Source organism: Rhinolophus ferrumequinum, chromosome 27, assembly GCF_004115265.2.
Source record: "Rhinolophus ferrumequinum isolate MPI-CBG mRhiFer1 chromosome 27, mRhiFer1_v1.p, whole genome shotgun sequence".
Classification (NCBI taxonomy): domain Eukaryota; kingdom Metazoa; phylum Chordata; class Mammalia; order Chiroptera; family Rhinolophidae; genus Rhinolophus; species Rhinolophus ferrumequinum.
In genome coordinates, this window is record NC_046310.1 from 26293867 (window position 1) to 26312990 (window position 19124).

The 19124-nt window shown below is 53.6% G+C and overlaps 1 protein-coding gene across 1 annotated transcript in view; it reads left to right on the top strand.

Annotated features, from left to right (window-relative positions):
* PGBD5 (piggyBac transposable element derived 5) overlaps positions 1-17485 on the top strand; it is an 81049-nt gene extending 63564 nt beyond the window's left edge. The window contains exons 4-7 of the mRNA XM_033099663.1: positions 6392-6572; positions 9642-9839; positions 14674-14779; positions 16269-17485. Of these exons, the coding sequence (XP_032955554.1) occupies positions 6392-6572; positions 9642-9839; positions 14674-14779; positions 16269-16464 (681 nt within the window). The 3' untranslated portion in view covers positions 16465-17485. The remainder of the gene's footprint in view (positions 1-6391; positions 6573-9641; positions 9840-14673; positions 14780-16268) is intronic.
* Positions 17486-19124: the final 1639 nt, after the last annotated feature.

Here is a 19124-nt window from a genome sequence, read left to right on the forward strand (position 1 = left end):
CGGTGTCCACGTGGAAAGTGTTCTGTGACTCACCGCTGCCGTGTCCCTTTCCGGAGAATCGGGTTATCCGTGCTGTGATTGTCCCCACACTGAACAAGCATCAGGGCTAATGGAGGCCCCTTTTCCCTCTGGCGTGCCCACAGCCGGGCATACATGGCTGTGATCTCGTGCAGGGTCTAGGTTTTTACCAGCAGCGGAGTAAGCAGGCCGGGGTCGCTTATGAAGTGAGGCTCAGGAAATCCGGAGACGTATGGCTCCTTGGGCACAGGACGCCCTGTGTTGCGTGAGACCACAACTGACGCCTTCTTCGTTGGCATGGCCACTGCCACTTCCCTATTAGACTGGTGCCCTCAAGAGTTCTTGAGCACTTGAAATATGACTAGTGTGACTGAGGAGTTGAAGTTTTCAGTTTGCTTAATTTTAGTTGACTTAAATTAAAACAGCCCTTTGTCTAGAGGCTACCGTGTGGAGCTAAAGCCTTGCTCTAAATTATCATTTCTACATACAGCACGTTCACTTCAAGACAGTGGCCATGCGAGGTCCACAGAGTCTTATCCTTACAGAGGAGGAAACCAGGGCTCAGAGCCAGCAAGCCACTTGCCCCAAACCAGCTAAGCCGGAAGCGCCACACCCATGCCCATAGAATCCAGCACGTATGCCCCCACTGTGTCCTTGTGGGAGACAGTTCCTCTCACGGTGCATGAACTTCATTTAAATTTTACAGCTGTCGTGAGTGGCCGTCCCCCTAGACGGTCCAGATGGCGCTACTCCATGAGCTCGTGCTGGTTGTTTCTGTGAGGGAGACAGTCACTCGTGCTGTTTACCTCACTGCTGGGGGTACGCCCTTCACCTGCTGCCTGCACAGCTAGCAAGCAAAAGATCCAAGCAAAGGACCACAGTCCCTAATGAGTGACTTCCCTGCCCCCGCCCTGCACCAACAGTGGAGGAACCTGCTTCCTGATTCTTTTCTGTTCTGCAAGAGAAGTAGGGGCTCTGGTCCAGACCAGTGTACTGAATCCGTTTTCCCCGAAGACGGGCACCAAAACCCCAAAGTGACAGCTGAGTGCGTCTTCATGGCATCTGAGCCCATCGCTACTGCAGGTGCCACCAGTGTCCCTGACAAGTTGGGGTGCGGCTGGGGGGATGGAGCCAGGCCCCAGCTCTCGAGGTCTTGCGGCATCTCCGAAGTAGGGTCAGATAGTCACTTGTTACATGTGCCCCTAAGGTGTTATACTGTGGCCTGTATGTCCCAAGGTTCTTTCTGTTTCATGTCAGTATAAAACACACATGAGTAACATCCTGGGGCAAAGCATGATGCCACTTCATCCTTTTCTTCCTTAAATTCCTCAATCTAAATATCTAAAAGTTAAATAGGCATAGGAGCACGAAAACGTTTTTTAGGAAAAGTGAAGAGCTTGACAACTGAAAGATACATTTTTCTGCCCTGAAGATACTTGTCAACCAAGCTTGTAGCTCAGAGAATAAAAGTAACTACAGCAAATTCCATGTCCCCAGTGATGGGAGACGACATGCTGGTGGGACTGCTTAGTGTGCTTGTGCTGACATTCTAGATGTGCGTTGGGGGAGATGAGGCTTTTAGAAAAGCAGACCAGCCATCTGACATGAACAGAGCACACCGGCACAGTGTCTGAGTGTGCGGATATGTACTGGTGTCACCGATCTCAGACTGCTTTCAGTCCGCACACAGCCATTGGCATCTCTTCAGCAGTTGTAGCAATGGCGTGTAGTTGGGAAAAGATTCCGTTGGAGAGTATGATTTTTTTCATAGGCTTACAGATTTATTCATCCAGCTAAGGGGTACAAGTTGACATCTTAGACCAGCTAAACTTACTCAGGCAAAGCAAATGCACACCCCTGGGGCACTGGACCAGGGTGGCCACCAGACTGAGCGGCACCTGTGATGCTCGGCCCTTTCTGGGCCAGGTTGCCACTGTTCCGCTTAATCCTGCCCCCTGTATGGGGCTTGTGAGGTTACTATTTCCTTATATCACTGATTTAAATGTAGATCCTATTTTTATTCACTTTTAAAATGCACTCCTTATTGTATAGCACTGAGTGCCACAAATTGGGGCCCCTCCTTGAATTCTCGTCACTGCCACCGTTGGCCTCAACCTTCTTCCAGGTTCCTCCTGGGGGCAGGAAGACCCTTGATTCCGTATGTCTCCCCTCTGTGATGGAGCAGCTGAGCGTCTAGTCCTCGGGAAGAGACTGGCTGGCATGTGGGAAAGTGCCAGTGTTCACATGTGCCTAGGGGACAGAGTAAGCCAGATGGTCCTGTAACGGGGAGGCATGTCCCTGGTTTTGGGGGCAGCGTGTTCTTCTCAGGAAAGCAAGAGGCTGGCCACGGCCTGGCAGATGCCATCATCTCAAGGTGTGTGCTTCATAGTGTGTTAGTAGTGTATTAACAGCGTGATTAACACAGTGAGTTGACAGTACATAGTAACAGTGTGTATTAACAGCCATGACATGGGTTTGGGGCTCTCCCAAGTGCTACAAGTTCCAAACGCACCCCTGCATTTTCTGTCCTGGGGCACAGTTTCCCTCAGGAGGATTGTATCCGATTCGTGTCCCCAGCAGTGACGAGAGCCCCAAACCCTCTCCGCTGCTGTGTGGGTGTTGGGTGGGGACGTGTCGCTGTTGGTCGACGTGCAGCGTACGTGGATGTCAGCACGTCCCAGGGAATGGAGTGGGCAGCATCACCACTCTTCATAGGGAGGAGCACCCCGTTTATCAGCTACAGTGCGTGAGTTCCTCCGAGCCGTGCGAGTGATGTGGTCCTGTGGGTGGCAGGCAGAATTCTGCAGTGCTCACGACATTCCTGCCCTGGCGAGTGCGCAGCTCTCCTTACCACCCACACTCTGAGCTAGCTGTTGTGAAGGGGTCTGGATTTTTGCGGGCATAATTATGGTCCTAAATCCGTTGATCTGATAAAGAAACTTGTCTTGGGTGGGCCTGGCCTAATCAGGGGAGCCTTGAAGACGAACCGGGCTCTTCCTGGCGAAGGGATTTGGAAGGAAACGGTCAGCCTGAGGGGCGGTCTGCACTGCGGGCTTTGCAGATGGACCTTGTGGTAAAGAGTGCCGGCGTCCTATAGGAGCTGAGAGCAGTCCCCGGCCCACAGGTAGTGGGGACCTCAGTTTGCAGCCACAGGGAACAAGCTGACTGAGCCTGGACAAGGATGGTGAGTGGGTGGTTTCAGCCTGGGGCCACCCCGAGCAGAAAAACCATCCGTGCTGTGACTGATAAATGGGATTGTTTCAGCCTCTGAGTTTGGGGTAATTTCTTGTGCAGCAAAAAAGCAACAAATACACAGAGTTCTGTAAATCTGAGTGTGGATATCTGTACAGGAACACCAGACATAAACAGAGTGCCCCAAGTTGTTTGAGGAGAGGACAGCTGTGTGTGTCAGTGCAGAAATAATTTGTGACACTGGATTTTAAATAGTGTCACCGTGGGACCCTTGGTGTTGGGATGGGAACAGGGCAGCTACCTGCTGAAGTCGGTCACCCTGAGGTGGCGTGTTCAGACTGTGCCCTCCAGACTTCCGTCCTCTCGTGAGTCAGGGCTGCACGTTCATCAGAGGGGGGCATTGTCCTGTGTGCACCTTTGTTGGCACATCCGCAGGTGATGTGTGTGTGGCCCTGCACTCCTGTGATGCTGACACACCCCCATGTCTGAAACTCAGACCCAGGTGAACACCAAGGGTGCGAAGGAAATCTTGACATCTCAGAGTCAGGCGGGACCTCGACAGCTGCCCAGCCCAACCTGCAGTTGGTGTTCAGACCTTCCGCGTGGCCATCTGCTTGTCCTGCAGCCTCTCTGAGGCCACCCGTTCAGTGCTCGGGCTGCTCTGAGTGTCAGGAAGGGCTCTGGGGCCAAGTCGGTCTGTGTGCTTACTTGTCTTGTGCATTTGTCCTGGTTCTGCCCTAGAAAACCTCTGTCGTCACTGCAGTCCAGCTCCCCTGACAATCGCTGTTGATTCTTCCGTGCCCCCCACCCAGGTTAAGCCTCACTCCGTCTGTTATGGGCTGATTGGACCCCCACATTTGTGTGTTGAAGTCCTAACCCCAGGACCTCAGAAGGTAACTGTATTTGGAAATGGGGTCCTTAAAGAGGTGGGTGACTAAGATAAAATGAGATCACTAGGGTGGGTCCTGATCCAACAGGACCAGTGTCCTTATAACAAGAGGCGATCAGCACATAGACATGCAGAGGGAAGAGCCTGTGAGGACACGAGGAGAAGACGCCGTCTGCTCGCCAAGGAGACAGGCTCAGAAGGAACCAGCCCTGCCAACACCTTGACCTTGGATGTCCAGCCTCCAGGACTGAGAGGATTTTCTGTTGCTGAAGCTGCCCCATCTGCGGTCCTTTGCAATGGCTGCCCCAGCAGACTGCACCGACCCCCACACTTCTCTTTACACCTTGTCGTGAATTGACCAGGGAAAAATAAGGTGGTCACCACCCTCGCTGATGACGCAGGCCAAGGTCCCATTGCTCCTGGCATCCGTGGTATCTAGTTCTGACAGTCGTCCATCTCCAAGGTTTTTGTTTTGGTTTGTTTCCTAAAAGTATTCTTGCCAAGTCACATTTTTGCATCCTATACTAGATGCAGCTAAGTTTTTGAACTCGGTCACAGCACTTCATCTTTAACCCTGTGAAATTTTTTTTTTTGGGGGGGGGGCCCTCAAAACTTTTTATTTTATTTTATTTTTTTATTAGTTTCAGGTGCACAAGACAAAGTAATACTTAGACGTTTATCATTTATATCCCTCACACTGTGTGAACCCCCCTCCCCCCAGCCCTGTGAAATTTTGCCTGCCTCAGGCTGCGTGTGCCAGCGACTGCCCCCGGCCACGTGGGGTTGGGCCTGAGAGGTTCCGACAGCACACCTCCCATCTGGGTGACAATACCAGGCTTGGATGGAGGATTTCCTTTGAGTGACGCATGTGACAAAACTAACTGTCCCTCAAGTGGATTGTGGAACACACCGTGCCCAGCGTGTTATGAGAGTTCAGGTAGGGAATCGGGGAGAGGAGGCTGTGGGACAGAGCTGGCCTCAGGTGCAAAAGCCACAGGAATGGGGCTTGGCTGAAGGAGAGAAGACGGCTTCTAAGAAATGTGTTCCTTGCTCAACAAGAATCACATGTGGCACGTGGCAGAGATGACTGGCTCCTCTACCTCTATCAGATTCCTTCTGGGAATTGAGGTGGTAAAGGCAGAGAGACCCCAAAATGAAACATGAGCCCTGCCGAGTTACCCACAAAAACGTTCTGTGTTATCAAGGCATTGCCTGCCCCGCTCCCCGAAGATGCTTGGCTGTGTGTTTGGGACAGGATTTGCCCTCAGAATGTGAGTGGCTTTGAGGATTAGACCTGTATCCACCTGCCCTGGGACCATCAGACACTGTTTTGTGAGTAATTGTCTGAGGTCATTGGACCAAGGACAGGATTGTGGACGGGCTGGGTCCTCCCTGTGACCAGCTCGGGTTTCTTCAGGCGAGCGAGCATCACTGGCGGTTTGCACGGACAGTTCTGCCCTCAGCAGCTCTGTGCCTCAAAGGACAGTCTGCATGGGCCGCATTGCCCCCAAGCATCAGGTGTGGCACTGGGACAGACACCGGGGGCACTATTAGCCTGTGAACTGCCAGCAAAGGCACCCAGAACATTCCACGGGAAGAAGTATTGTCCCTAAGGGGAACAGTAGTTAATGCCTGTGTGATGACGTCTTTGTGGCTCAGTCAGCTCTAGGAGGGTCACACACTGGAATCCACGCCCATTTCTTGCGCGTTCATGTGACGGGTTAAAAACCGCTTACTCTGCTGGTCCTGGGGCCTGCCCGACACTTTAATTCGGGTCCCATCTCTTCTCTAGTGTAGGGTGACCACTGCCTTTCTGCCTGCGTGGTGGTTACCGTGAAGAATATGGGAAACGATAACATGATGTTCTTTGTGAATTGAAAAGCTGTATTCAAATGAAAAGAGCACGATCACTTTATCGTCCAGGTGACACAGACTTTACTGTTATTTATCGTGAACTCGAGTCACTCCTATGCTTCAAAACTGGGGCATGTGTTTGCACTGCCCTCTGCAGCCAGGTTCACTATTTATAACCGTTTGTCCTTTTCCTTCCCCACCTTGATGGTTCCAAACTGAAGAGGCTCGTGCCAAGCCAGCAGCTGCCCAGGTTGCGGGGTGACCCTGGGTGTGACCTTGGGCCTGTGCGGGCTGAGGAGATGATAGGGGTGACGGGCTCAGAGAAGGGTGGCTTTCCCACACACTCCAGCCCAGTGACAGAAGCCTGCGCTTCCCGAAGCTTTGGGCCCGGCCTGACACTGCTGTGAGCTCACTGACCCCTGTGTGTTTCTGTTCAAGATTCACGTCCACCTGAAGGAAGGTGGAGGCCCAGATGGGCTGGATGCGCTGAAGAATAAGCCCCAGCTACACAGCACGGTGGCCAGGAGCCTGTGCCGGAACGCGGCCGGCAAGAACTACATCATGTTCACGGGGCCCAGCATCAGCAGCCTGACCCTGTTTGAAGAGTTCGAAAAGCAAGGTTTGTGCAGTGGTGGGCCGGTCTGAGCATGTGCCCTGCTCCCCTGGAGACGTGGTGGGAGAGGCCTGGGGGTGCAGGGCTTCCCTGAGGGCATAGGTCCTTCCAGCCTGCAGCCCGCCTGGGCCCTGGTGGGCGCTGCAGCCACAGGCTGGTGGTCTGGGGGACACGTCACCAGCAAGTTCTGCCAGTCATTAGGGTGCAGTTCTTCGTGTCCTTTGTTGTGAGGAGCCCTCCTAGTGTCTTAGTCTATTTGGGGCACTGTCACAAAACACCACCGAGTGGGTAGATTATAAACAACAGGAAGGTTTCCTCACAGTTCTGGAGGCTGGAGGTCCGAGATGGGGGTGCCCGCGTGGTCGTGTGGGGCATCTTCCTGGGTCACTGACGGTGCCTTCTCCCTGTCCTCAAATGGAGGGAGTTCTGTGGGGTCTCTTTTCTAAGGGCCCCAATGCCATCACGAGGACCCCGCCCTCATGACCTCAGCACCTCCAAAGCCCCCACTGCCTGATGTCCTGATACTACCTTAAGCATTAGGTTTTCAACAGAGGAGCTTGGGGACACGCACATTCATTCTCTAGCACCCCAGCATAGCTCCTCCCAAGACTCCAGGAAGTCTGAACACAGCCCCGACCTAACGGATCCCTTCTAGCTGGAGAATCGTGAACTCTGGATGAGTATGGGCAGCAGCACCACGGGCCGCGGGAAGGCTTCCCCTCAGTGCAAGAGCCTCGGTTCCTCTTGTGTTTGCGTCTGTGTGTGGTGCCATGTGCGTGGCGCTGGCCAACATGGGCAAGCCTGCCGTGGCCCTGCCAAAAATAGGGGATGTAGTGAAAAAATCTGGGCCACGTCAGGAAGCCCAGGGCGGCGTTTCCCTTCTTCTTGTCCTGTGTGTGGGGATTTCTATACAGTTCAGTTGGGGAAGCACAAGGCCCCACTCGGCTACAGGAACCATTGCAGACCTATTGCAGATCAGACGTCTGGCCTTAAAAAGAAACCTTCCCAAGTATTGGGGAGCGGATGGCTCCAACGTGCAGGCCTGACCGCTGCCGTGATGAGCAGCGCTGGACTGTATGCTCCTGCCCGCCGGGGCTGCAAAGTCCTGCGCCCGACAGGGCTTGGAGTGTAATTGTTGGGAGCCCCCGTGGGAGGAGGTCTGACTGCGTGAAGGGAGGCTGTGGAAGTCACCTTGGACGACATCGGCCCTAATGCACATTAACCGCTGCACTGGAAGGTCGGTCCCCGTGTTGGCTCGTGTGGCGAGCCAGGTGGCCGTCCCACCACCTTTGTGTGAATCTGCGTGTGGTGCCACGTGCGTGGCGATGAACCCTTATGGCCCCAGAATGAACCGCCTGACAGTATTCCTGTGCCGACAAGGCCTGCTCCTGCCTCACCTAGACCAAGTCAGGTGCTGTGGTCAGAGCCAGCTCGCAGCACGTGGCCGGTGAGGCCGGTGTGGCACGGAGTGAGACCGAGGGAGTGTCACAGGTCACCGGTCTGCTTCCCTCTCGCTGCCTGTGACTCTGGGAGGAGGGCATGTTCCCCAGCACAGGAATTAGGGGCAGGATGGGGGAGAATCTTCTAGGGGGAAGGCAATAATTACACATGGAATTTGAGTTTTTCCAAGAGCAAACAAAGATTTCATGGCCTATTTTTAGAAGCATCTCAAGCTGTGAGCCCTTCACACGGGGCCTCACGGGCCTCACATGCGATGAGTGGTGGTTCTGCGTGGGCCCCGGACGGTGGCTGCTCGCCCCCCCCGGGACTGACTGCACTGGTCTGGCTGGCTTCCCCAGGGGATTCTGCGTGCGGCCAAGATGGAAGGGGCAGTCCTCATGCAGGGGCGGGCTGTCTCTCGCAGGGTGCACACAGTTTACTTTCTGGCTATTAAGCCACAAAAAACATTCATGTAATAATCACTGTGTTCACAAAGGGATGGTTTTGTGAAGAATCGGCTGCACTGGGATTTCTTCTCCCCCTTAGGAAAAGGCAGCTGCTGTTCTGCCGGCCGGGGAAGGTAAAATGTCCTCCCTGTTGGAAAGGTAGACTCTTCTGTTTAGATCTTAGTCATGTGCAGTTTAAGAGGACCAAGCAGCAGGGTGCCCTCTCCTCTTAGGGATGTTGTACCAGCAGGGGTCTTCTCCCCCAGGGTGGCTCCCCAGGGCCGTGGGACCGGACGGGCTCGGAGAAGGATTCCCGCGTGTCTTCCATGTGGGGTGGGGATGCAGTGACGGGACATGCATGGGATACAGGATGTTTCAAGTTACTGCCCATTCGGTGTCAGCCTTCAGTGAACTGAGACGAGAATAAAGGACGAGACTGTCCCAGGTCTTCAGTCAGAAGTGCTGCTTCCTGTCACCTCCGGGCGTCCAGACTGAGGAGTGGTCTCCGGGGAGGAGCTGCCTGTGGCCGCCTGGAGCCCAGGGAGGAATTTAGAATCCTCCTGTTCTACTGGTCTCTGCTCACCCTCCTTCCCCCACAGAACTTTCTGGGGCATAGAATCCTCTCCCTCAGGACGCTTCTCTTCTGCGCACTGTGCTTTAGGCCCACAGGCGTGACGTGGCTTAGTGCACATTGCCTGGTGACTCGCCTGCGCTGCACTGAAATCAGCTCCCAGGGGTGGGGGCTGCGCTGGGTGCTGTGCAGACAGGACAGGGCCGGCCGGCGCTGGTCCGGTCCTGGTGAGAGTTTGGGGTGACTTAAATGTGCTTGAGTTCACACATCAGTCCTGTGCTGGGAGCCTGGGAGCCTCTTGCAGCTGCAGTCCCTCTTCTGGAATGTGGCTGTGATAATGGGAGAGCAGAAGTTTCTAGAAGCAGATGGGATGACAGGTCCACCTGTTCAGTTAGCGCTTAGTTACTTCCCTGCTTATGTCATAGCTGCATGTGTCATAAATAATCTTAAGTACACTTGTGGGAGTGCCGGAAGAAAAGTCCCCAGATAGGCAGTCCCTTGCAGAGGGACTCCTTGCAGGTCTCTCTCCCACGTGCCGGCCTTTCCGCGAGCATCATGGGCCAGGGCAGCCTCAGTGGCGTCTGTGATGTGTGTGCGTTTGTGTCCCTCTCCCGCCAGGGATTTTCTGCTGCGGTCTGCTGAGCCCCAGGAAGAGCGACTGCACAGGCCTGCCGCTGTCCATGCTGACGAACCCGGCCATGCCGCCGGCCCGGGGCCAGCACCGGATCAGGACCAAGGGGAACATGTCTCTGATCTGCTGGTACAACAAAGGCTACTTCCGCTTCTTGACCAACGCCTACTCGCCCGTGCAGCAAGGTGGGGGCACCACCGACCACGGGGCGGTGGCAAAGGGGACTTGGGTGAGCTTGAGCAGGGCACGTGCGGGCCTGAGTTTGAGGTCCTTGGTTGGCCGTGCAGCCCTGGTACCCGGCTCAGCGGCTGGGCCAGGTGGCAGATGGACCAGCATCTACCCAGGTGCTTCCTGGGCCACAGGCGGCAGCTCCCTACCACTGTCAGCCATCCAGAGAAGCAATGATGGCGGGGTTTGCAGGTGACGTAGGCCACCTTCTGTAGGTCCCACAGGTTGTACTTGGGGTCCATAATTGGCTATATTTGAATGGCCTTCCATGACCACTTTATCATCTAGGATTCTGTAAAAATGTATTCTGATGGGAGGTGGGGAAATCAACTGTTCTTATCTTTTCAATGTCTATCTGAGAAGGTAAGTACTTGCTCTGGGTTTTCTGGGTGTTCAGTTGATTTCCTCATTCATTTTCCTTAGGGTTTAAAGTCCACTGGTAACAAAGGGATTTGTTTAGCAAGGAGTCTATATTTAACCACAACATTATTTAACTGCTGAAAAGGAAATTGAAATGACAAGGGGCACTTTACAAAAATATTTACAGTTTTATAGTATATTTTAAAAATTCGTATGTTCCTTTATGTTAAGGCTCCTTTCCTCTTCACTTTTGAAGGAGCACTGTCAAAGAGCTCAGGGGTGTGTGTGTGTGTGTGTGTGTGTGTGTGTGTGTGTGTAATGCCTGTTGTTCATTGAATCCCATCCCTTAACCCCACATACACACACCGAAGTGACATTATATTTCAGTGGAGATTACAATCGAGGGACTCAGGCACGTAGGTGGCTTCATCCCATGCAGTTTAGAGGGTGTGGAAGCCACCACTCTCAAGTGCGATGTCAAGGGCACTTCGAGGAAATATTTGGAGTTGACCTTGCAAGCTGAAGGCGAGTCTGAATTGGGCGTCTGCTCTAGTGGTCGGGCCTCAGTGTGGGCCACGGGCATTTAGGAGTCATGTGTGGGAGCGGGGTGCAGGAGCTGCTTCCTGCCAAATTATTTTAAGTGAAAAGCTGTCACTTGTCTGAGCTGGGTGAAATGGGGTAACACAGAGAAGAATGCACTGGCAGGCTAGAAAGAAGCGTGCAATAGGACTTCAGATGACAAATCTTAAAACCCCAATCTCAAGGGTTGGCACCCTTAAACCAAGGGAACGAGTAAGGAGGATACTGATGGGGGAAGAAGAGAAAATTGGTAGAGTTGATTTTAAGTGGGCTGCAAGTTGGTGTTTGTATTTAATTCAGTTATAGTGTCCATTTCTAAAGGATCTGTTACAAATCGTAAGGCCCCAATCCTAGAGTGCGCCCACAGCAGCACCGCAGACTGACCCCCAGACAGGCCCCTGGAAAGCACTCCAGGTGGAATGTGGGCAGGCCACCCTGGTGCAGTGCGGGGAGACCCTGCAGGTGAGCTCAGAGCCTGGTCCCCCATGGGAGGATGGATGGAGAAGGGGATACAGGGAGACATGCAGTGGAGGCCAGATGCCCCTCCCAGTGGAAACCCCATTGCCAGTGCACAGCTCAGAGTCTTGTTCTTGGTGAAGGGAGTTTTCCTCTCCATGTACCTCAGAAACAAGATGTCTAAATATCACCACCTATTCCATCCTTTTGGATGGCCGCATTTTTATATCTCTCCCCCTTAGGGATTATTTTTTCAAAACATGAATAGTGATGTAGTGAATATCTTCATATTTAAATCTTGGGTACATCTTTCATCCTTAAGTAAGTCTACAAGTGCAGTGCTGGGCCAAAGGGTCTGAACGTGTTAAGGTTTTTGATGACACGTCACCAAGAAGCTGTACATAATTGCCATTGCAGTGCTTACAGGGGTCTGGCATTCCTGCTGCTTTACCCACACGATTTTTTTTTTTCTTTTCTAAGTTTGTCAACCTGGTGGGTGAAAATGCTACAAATTTTAAATATAAATTGCCATGACTACGGTGAAGTGGAACATCTCTTCACGTGTTTATTGGCTAATTTTGAATGATTTCTTCACGTCCGTTTAAATTTTCTTTTGAGGTATTTGTCTTACTGACTTGAAAGCAAATTTTATGCTAATAGCAAATACTTTTCTACATTTGTCTTCCTTTTGCTTTTATTTAGGTTAGCATTTTTAACATTAAACATTTTTCATTTCTGGATAGGCCCATCTGTTGGTCATGCTCTCTGCTGTCATGTTTGAAAGTCCCTGCTCTGTCCCAAGGCAGGGACAGTGTGTGTACGTCTCGCGGGTACAAGTAGAAGCTGCCTCTTGTTTCTAGGAGATTCTCTTCACAGAATCCACTTTAATGCTTTCTGATGCGTGGCCTCTACGACAGGGTTTCGTCGTATGGCAAGGCTTGGTTCACCAGGCAGCCCCCCTCATGCCTCAACCATTGACTCAATACACTTACCCTTCCCTACTTGTGTTAAATGTCATCCAGATGATAAAGTCTCTTGTGTTCTAAAGACTGCATCTCCACTTGATACTCTTCTCTGCTGTGACCACATATACTCTTCCAGAAGTTGAGTAGAATGTCCGATTTTAGAAGATATCTAACTAGTTATGAACATTTTTAGAATTGGTTTATTATTCTTGACTCCAGATTCTAAGGACAAATGACCCTCCTCTCAGAGGGTAAGCACATGCCCAGGCTTTTACCAGTTTCCTGCTGTCACGGGTCAGGGGACATCCCCACCGAGAACCAGGTGCTTTTGCTTTGCTCCTGAAATCCGTCTTGAGTCTGTCATCTCCCTGCCAGAGTCTGTGCCCACTTAGGGCTCCGATTCCATGAGACAGATGCCAATCCAGAATGTCTGCAGAGGACGCTGAGTCAGGTCTTGATGCATTCATTCAGACTCAAAGAATGGTGGAAGAAATGCCAGCCAAGCCACAAAAAGCCCAAGGGAGGTGGCAAACAGCTGCTGGAGTGCTGATGTGCCATGCAGATGTGACGGGCACAGAGGCAGCCGCGCGGGTATAGTGTGCCCAGAGATTTACACACAGCTGGAAACGGGCAGGTTCCCAGGGAGCCTGTGGGCTACACGCTCATCCATCCTGGTCATGACGACAGCAAAGACTAGGAAGATCAGATAACCTCTTGTCAGCATTTCCCAGTCCTCAGAAAAGGTAATTATAGGACAGACAGTAATCTTACCCTTTCCAGGTGGACTAGTATCTCAGAATACAAAGTATCACCAGGGCTGTGGTTTATGGGGGGGGGGGGGGGGGAACTGCTTCAGGAGATGAATGCAGACCTGAGGTTTGAAGCCCTTCTACTGAGATTTCAAGCTGAAGTCCTCGTGTTAAGTTCACAGGTGAGAAAGCATAGGAGGGAAGCAAAGAGTTAAAGCCAGGCTCCCGTGGCTGGGTGACACCCTTGGCTGTGCCAAAGGCGTGCGGCCAAAGCTGCCGGTGGTGGGGGCTCCAGGGGCTCGGGCAATGCTGAGCTCTAAGGTGTGTCCTTCAAGATGAGCTCTAGTCTCAGGGGGCCCTGGTGACTCACAGCCAGCTGTCCTCCACTTCTGGGAAAAGAACGGAAGGGATTTTGTTTCTTCATAGGGAAGGTCTGACCTGCTTGCACCCACAGGGATTCCCTGGGGCCCGAAAAGGGATACTTCAGACCCGAGGAAGCTGTCATTGTAAGTCAGGCACATGAAAACAGAGCTGGAGATGGGAAACCTGCCAAGGCCAGGGCCTCGAGGTTCCAACCGGGATGTTTTCCCATCAGGTCTTGGGATGGGTGGGGCGGGGTGGGCGAGATAACAGGTGTGCTTAGGAAGGCTGTTGGGGAGACGCAGCCCTGTGGGGAGGCTGCAGGCCATGTCCGCCCTGGGAGGCTGGCTCACCCGACCATAGAACGGAGAGGGCCCCTCGGACCCTCACGGGGCTTTAGGAAACGCATTGCTTACCCCTCACCCCCACCCCCCAGGCCTCTGTATGACTGAGGCTCTGGCGTCTCAGTTCCTCACAAGCTCTCTAGGTATTTCCGTGAAAAACCAATACTTGGGGGGTGGGGGAGACAAAATGAAAAAGTTCACAGCCCAGGACTTAGTCTAGACAGATGGATCTGTTCAACTCTGGTCTCCCTCGTGTCCCTTGGTGACAGGGGGAGGGGGCGCCCCAGATAAAGCCCCTTGTGCTACAAGGGACATGCCATTTTTACTTCAACTCTGTTTCAGTAGTGCCAAAATTTCAGTCCTTTGAACTGATCCCTCACACACACACACACACACACACACACACACACACAGCACTGTTCTCACGGGGACGGCTGGGCCAAGGGAACGGCCTGGAAATCCCAAGCACACGTGCACACACGCAGCAGGCTGGAAGAAAGCAGCGTGCAGGGCTGGGGTGGAGGGGTGTGGAGGGCTCGCTGATGGCCTCTGGCTTCTCACGCCCTGTCAGTGGGACCCTGAAATCCTGTCAGAACTGGGCTTGGGCGGAGTCCCTGGGATTCATCCCTTTCTGTTTAGTGGAGGTAAAGGCATCAAAAGCTTGGGAGCAAGTGAGCAACCAGAGCTTCAGGAGGGGCTCCGTGCCGGGGGTCTTCCTATCCCTCAGTCCACAGGGGCCTAGAAGTCCTGGGGGGTGAGAGGGTGGATGCTGGGGGGGGAGGCACCCCACTCTTCTGAGCCTCAGATTCCTCCTCCTGCTTTGACCAAGTCAGGAGAACAGGCTTAGTGCTCCCTGCCCTCTCACCTCCCCTGTTCTCTATTTCCCATCAGGACACCCAGGCAGGGTGGAGACAGGCACATTTGTGGTCCGTGTTTGCAGGATGCTGTGGGGGGACTGACCCTCTGTCTTGTCCTCAGGAGTGATCATCAAGAGGAAGAGTGTAGAGATCCCCTGTCCCTTGGCGGTGGAGGCGTTTGCTGCTCACCTGAGCTACATCTGCAAATATGACGACAAGTACAGCAAGTAAGTGACCGGCTGACTCCTGTCCACCGGGCTCCTGCTGCTCACCGTCACAGAGGGGAGAAGTTGGTGGGCGGTCAGTAGTTTCCCTGGTTTCAGAACTGAAAGACGATGACCCTGTGAGATAAATCCCTCCTCCTGACCTCCAGGCTCCGCCCAGGCAGCGCCACCCCCTCCCCACCCCGCTGCCCCTTCACGACAGTGGGCCCAGACCCTGCACCCTCTGTGTCCTGCTAGCCCAGACCACCCTCCTCAGCCTCACCCACACCCACACCCACAGGGAGCCCCTGGCATTGTCACACACAGCCCTCTGCCTGCCAGCACTGGTTACTTCGTTACTTCAGCCATGGGCCCCTGCACTGGGTGTGGTCTCGTCTTAAGTGTCACACAGTGTAGGGGTGTGCACAGTGCACGTGCAAACACACACCCACCATGCCGTCTCCTGCTGGCTGCTGTCATGTCCATCACAGGAGCTAAGAGATGCTCTCTGTCAGACCTCCGTATGCCACCAAGTTACTAAGATTGGGCCTCTCGCCCAAAGCAGGGTCCCACCAACCCCAAAGGCGAGGGCATCCCCCGCTTCTGGGCTTTTCCATTTGGAGAGGGAAAAGCAAGGCCTGGTCCTCCCTGGAAAACCCAGCCTAGGTGTGAAAGGGAGCCAAGTCCTGAGGGAGCCTTGGACGGACAAGCCTGTATTGAGGACCTACTATGTGGTGCACACCGCGCTGAGCTCCCTGCAGTTCTTACAAAGAAATCTGCATTACTGAGGAGCCATCTGCTGGGCGCCTGTGGGCACCTTGGTGGTTTTGAAGCCCCGACCTCACACTTTCACTTGGTGCAGACAGATGTGTAGACAGAGGACCCACCTCGGGAGTCCTCCCCTGGGCTGGCCCAGGAAGGGCACTCAGGCAGAGGAGGCCTCCCTGAGGTGACATCTGCCCTCAATCTAAAGGGAAGGTGGGGGACGAGGAGGTGTGCACAGAACACAACGTTGGACAAGGCCACAGAAGGCCTGGCTCCTGGCTTTATATCTTCTTCCCTGCCTGCCCTATCCTGTGATGGGGATTGTTTTCCTTAAGGAAAGTTCATTGTGACAAAGCCTCAGCAAGATCTGCCCAGTACCCCCTAGTCTGGTTCCTGCCCACCCACAGCCCCCCAAACCTGATTCCTACACAGTGGCCCCCCAGCCTGGTTCCTGCCCCCCACGGTCCCGCCCCGCCTAGCTCCTTCCCATGGGCCCCCCAGCCTGGTTCCTACCCCATGGGCCCCCTCCCAGCCTGGTTCCTGACCCCCCCATAGAACCACCAGCCTGGTTCCTGCCCCCCCCATAGAACCACCAGCCTGGTTCCTGCCCCCCCATAGAATCACCAGCCTGGTTCCTGCCCCCCCCCATAGAACCACCAGCCTGGTTCCTGCCCCCAGCCCCTGCTGACCACAGTGAGGCCACTGCAAGCCGGCTGGGTCAGCCCTTCTCATCGCTCTGTCCTCACAGGTATTTCATTTCTCATAAACCAAACAAGACATGGCAGCAGGTATTCTGGTTCGCCGTCAGCATTGCTGTCAACAACGCCTACATCCTGTACAAGATGTCGGACGCCTACCACGTGAAGAGGTACAGCCGGGCGCAGTTTGGCGAGAGACTTGTGAGGGAGCTGCTGGGCCTGGAGGACACCTCTCCCACCCACTGATGCCAGGCTGGGCCAGGCTTAGGTAAGGACCAGGTGCAGGGAGGGGAGAGGAGGGAGGAGCCTGCTGCCCTGCCCAGCCCAGCCAGAACCCTGGAGATCCCTGGTGTGGCCACAGCCAGGAGGGGCGCCTGAGGCCTCCGCAGGGAGCAGATGGACCTGGTCAGAGGAGGCTGCTGTCCAGGTTTCCATTCAAAGAAGAGCACGTCCCCCTGTGGGAAGGGACACCCACCTCGTGGGGATGCTCTGCAGTGACGGGGTGCCACACCCGGACTCTACATGCCACCAGTGCTACTGTCCGTCCTGTTCGGGTCAGCAGGGCACTCCATCGTCACTGCCCGCTGTGGAGCCAGGAGGAGAGCTCAGCTCTCAGCACCGGGACCTGGCAAGGCTGTTGCCACCGAAGGTGCCAGGGGTAGGACGAGCCACAGCATGTTCTGCTAGAAATGCCTGCTTTGTGAAGACGTAAGGACATTTGTGACATGGTTCACTTCTGTGCCATGTCTACAGGTGACCAAAGCCAGTAAAGATTGGCTCTGTCCCATTACGATTGTGTAGGAGACCAGAGGGTTTTCCAGAATTTCCTCGTGCAGGCAGCTTAGAACAGGTGCCGTGGAAGAAGAAACACGAGTGGGTGCCATTAAGTGCACTGCTGAGTGGGGGCGCGGTTGCCCGTTCTGACTAATGAACGCGCTTTCCTGCCCACATCATCTGTTTGGCTGGCGGGCTGGGGAGGAAGGGGAAGTGCCAACAGAGTTGCAGTGAATTGTGATGCTGTTTTTTATTTTTAAATATATCTTCAGGTTATTTTCTTACTGTTGCTTAAGATCTTCTGTAAAAGGAAAATGTGTCCCTTCTCTCCCCCCCTCCTTGCCTCACCCCAGTCGTGGCTCCTTGCATGATCACGGTTCCGTGTTCTGGGCCCTGTGCCTGTGCCGGGGCTGGAGAGGGCAGCTCGTTTCCAGAACAAACGTGGTTGCATTTCATCAAGGACCTTTCGCTTTGTCAGAGACATGATCATTGACAGAATTGTTTTTAAAAATAATGTGGCATTGCTGAACCAGCAAATTGTGTCCACAGATGAGCACTGCTATGTGTCTTCCCCTCGTGTGCAGTAAGTGAGCTGGCCGTGGTGGCCGTTTGGCTGCACCCTCGGAACGGGGTGGCTGGCACGGCAAACCCCACACGGGGTGGGCCACCCGTGGGGAAGGGGGCGGGGCGCGGGGGCCTGCTCACGCAGGACGGAAAGGACTGCATGACCATCAGCTGGCAGCAAGGGCTCCGCTTGTTTCCCAAAGGAACCGGGGCTGTCGGAGCCAAGGTCACGTGTCTCCACGGAGCCCTCGGCCAGAGTGGTCGACTGGTCTGGCTGTTCCACAGACAAGAAACAAGTCATTTCTGGAGTGACACAATCCCTTTCCACCCCAATTTATGTGGCCCCCTTATTTTTACAAGTGCAAACTCTATTCTTCTCAGGCTTCGGGACTTTCTTCCGTGTTCACACTCAGTTAATTCGCGGTGTTGCTGGCAGCATGCTTGTGACCTCCATGCCACCCACTCTCCCCGCTTCAGGATGGCTGCCCTTGTCCTCGTCCTTGGTTTTCACTCAGTGCCACGGGCTGCAGGCCAGATTTTAAATTGTGTTTCCAACACCTTTGCCGTGTCCTTTAATTGAATTGAAAGCACTTTTACCACATGGAGAAATATATTTTTAATTTGTGATGCTTTTTTACAAGGTCCACTATTTCTGAGTTTAATGTGTTTCCAACACTTAGGGAGACTCTGATGAAAGCTGATGGATTTTCTTTTCTCTCCAAATAAGTAAAAGAAAGAAATAAAAGTCTATTTAGATGTTGATTCTTTGTTCACATGTGAATTTGTTAAAAGGTCAGGGACAAAAAAAGCGGCTTTTTTAAAACTTGGTTTCTTGTTATATGATCACAGGTATGTGGTCTTAAGTGTTCTTAGTGTCATGAGCAGTTACAGAAATTCGGTTACGTTTTGATGAATGGGAGTGTGTATTGACGGCCGCATTGGGCACAGCCGTGTTGGGTGCCTGCCTTCCATCCCGTGATTCAGCCCCGTTTCTTCTAGCCTGGGTTGTGTGTCATTCCGAACCACCGTGGAGTGGGCTGGTGTGACAGAAGTGGGTGACTTCGTATTACCAAGTCATTACAGTGTGAATACGCCATTTCCATGCTCTTTTTTTAAAAAACAGTAGCCACCTTTTTCCTGAATGATGATTGAAAAGGTCAGCAGTTCTGCTGGGTTTCTAGTGGAGGTTCTGGTGGCCACTCCAGCCTGGCGAAGTGGGGAGTGTCTGTACTCCCAGAAGGACAGTGACAGGTAGCACTAATCAGGAGAGCCTGCGGGACCTGGGCCTGGAGCTCGCCTTCCAGATGTCCTCAGGACCCCAGCTCCCACACCCTGCAGTGGGGGCGTCCGAGCTGGGCATCTATGAGCGAGGAAGTCAGGCTGACGCCGTCGTGGTGAGTGACGGACGTGAGGAGTGCCCGGTTCATTCCTTCTCCTCTAGTCTGTTCAGTGACAAAGCCGTTTGCCCACAGGCCCTGGAGGTGGGGTGAGAACAGCTCGATATGCTGATGGAGGGAGAAAGGCCACTGTGGGTCTGTCCGCCCGGTGGCTCACGGCCCTCTCCCACG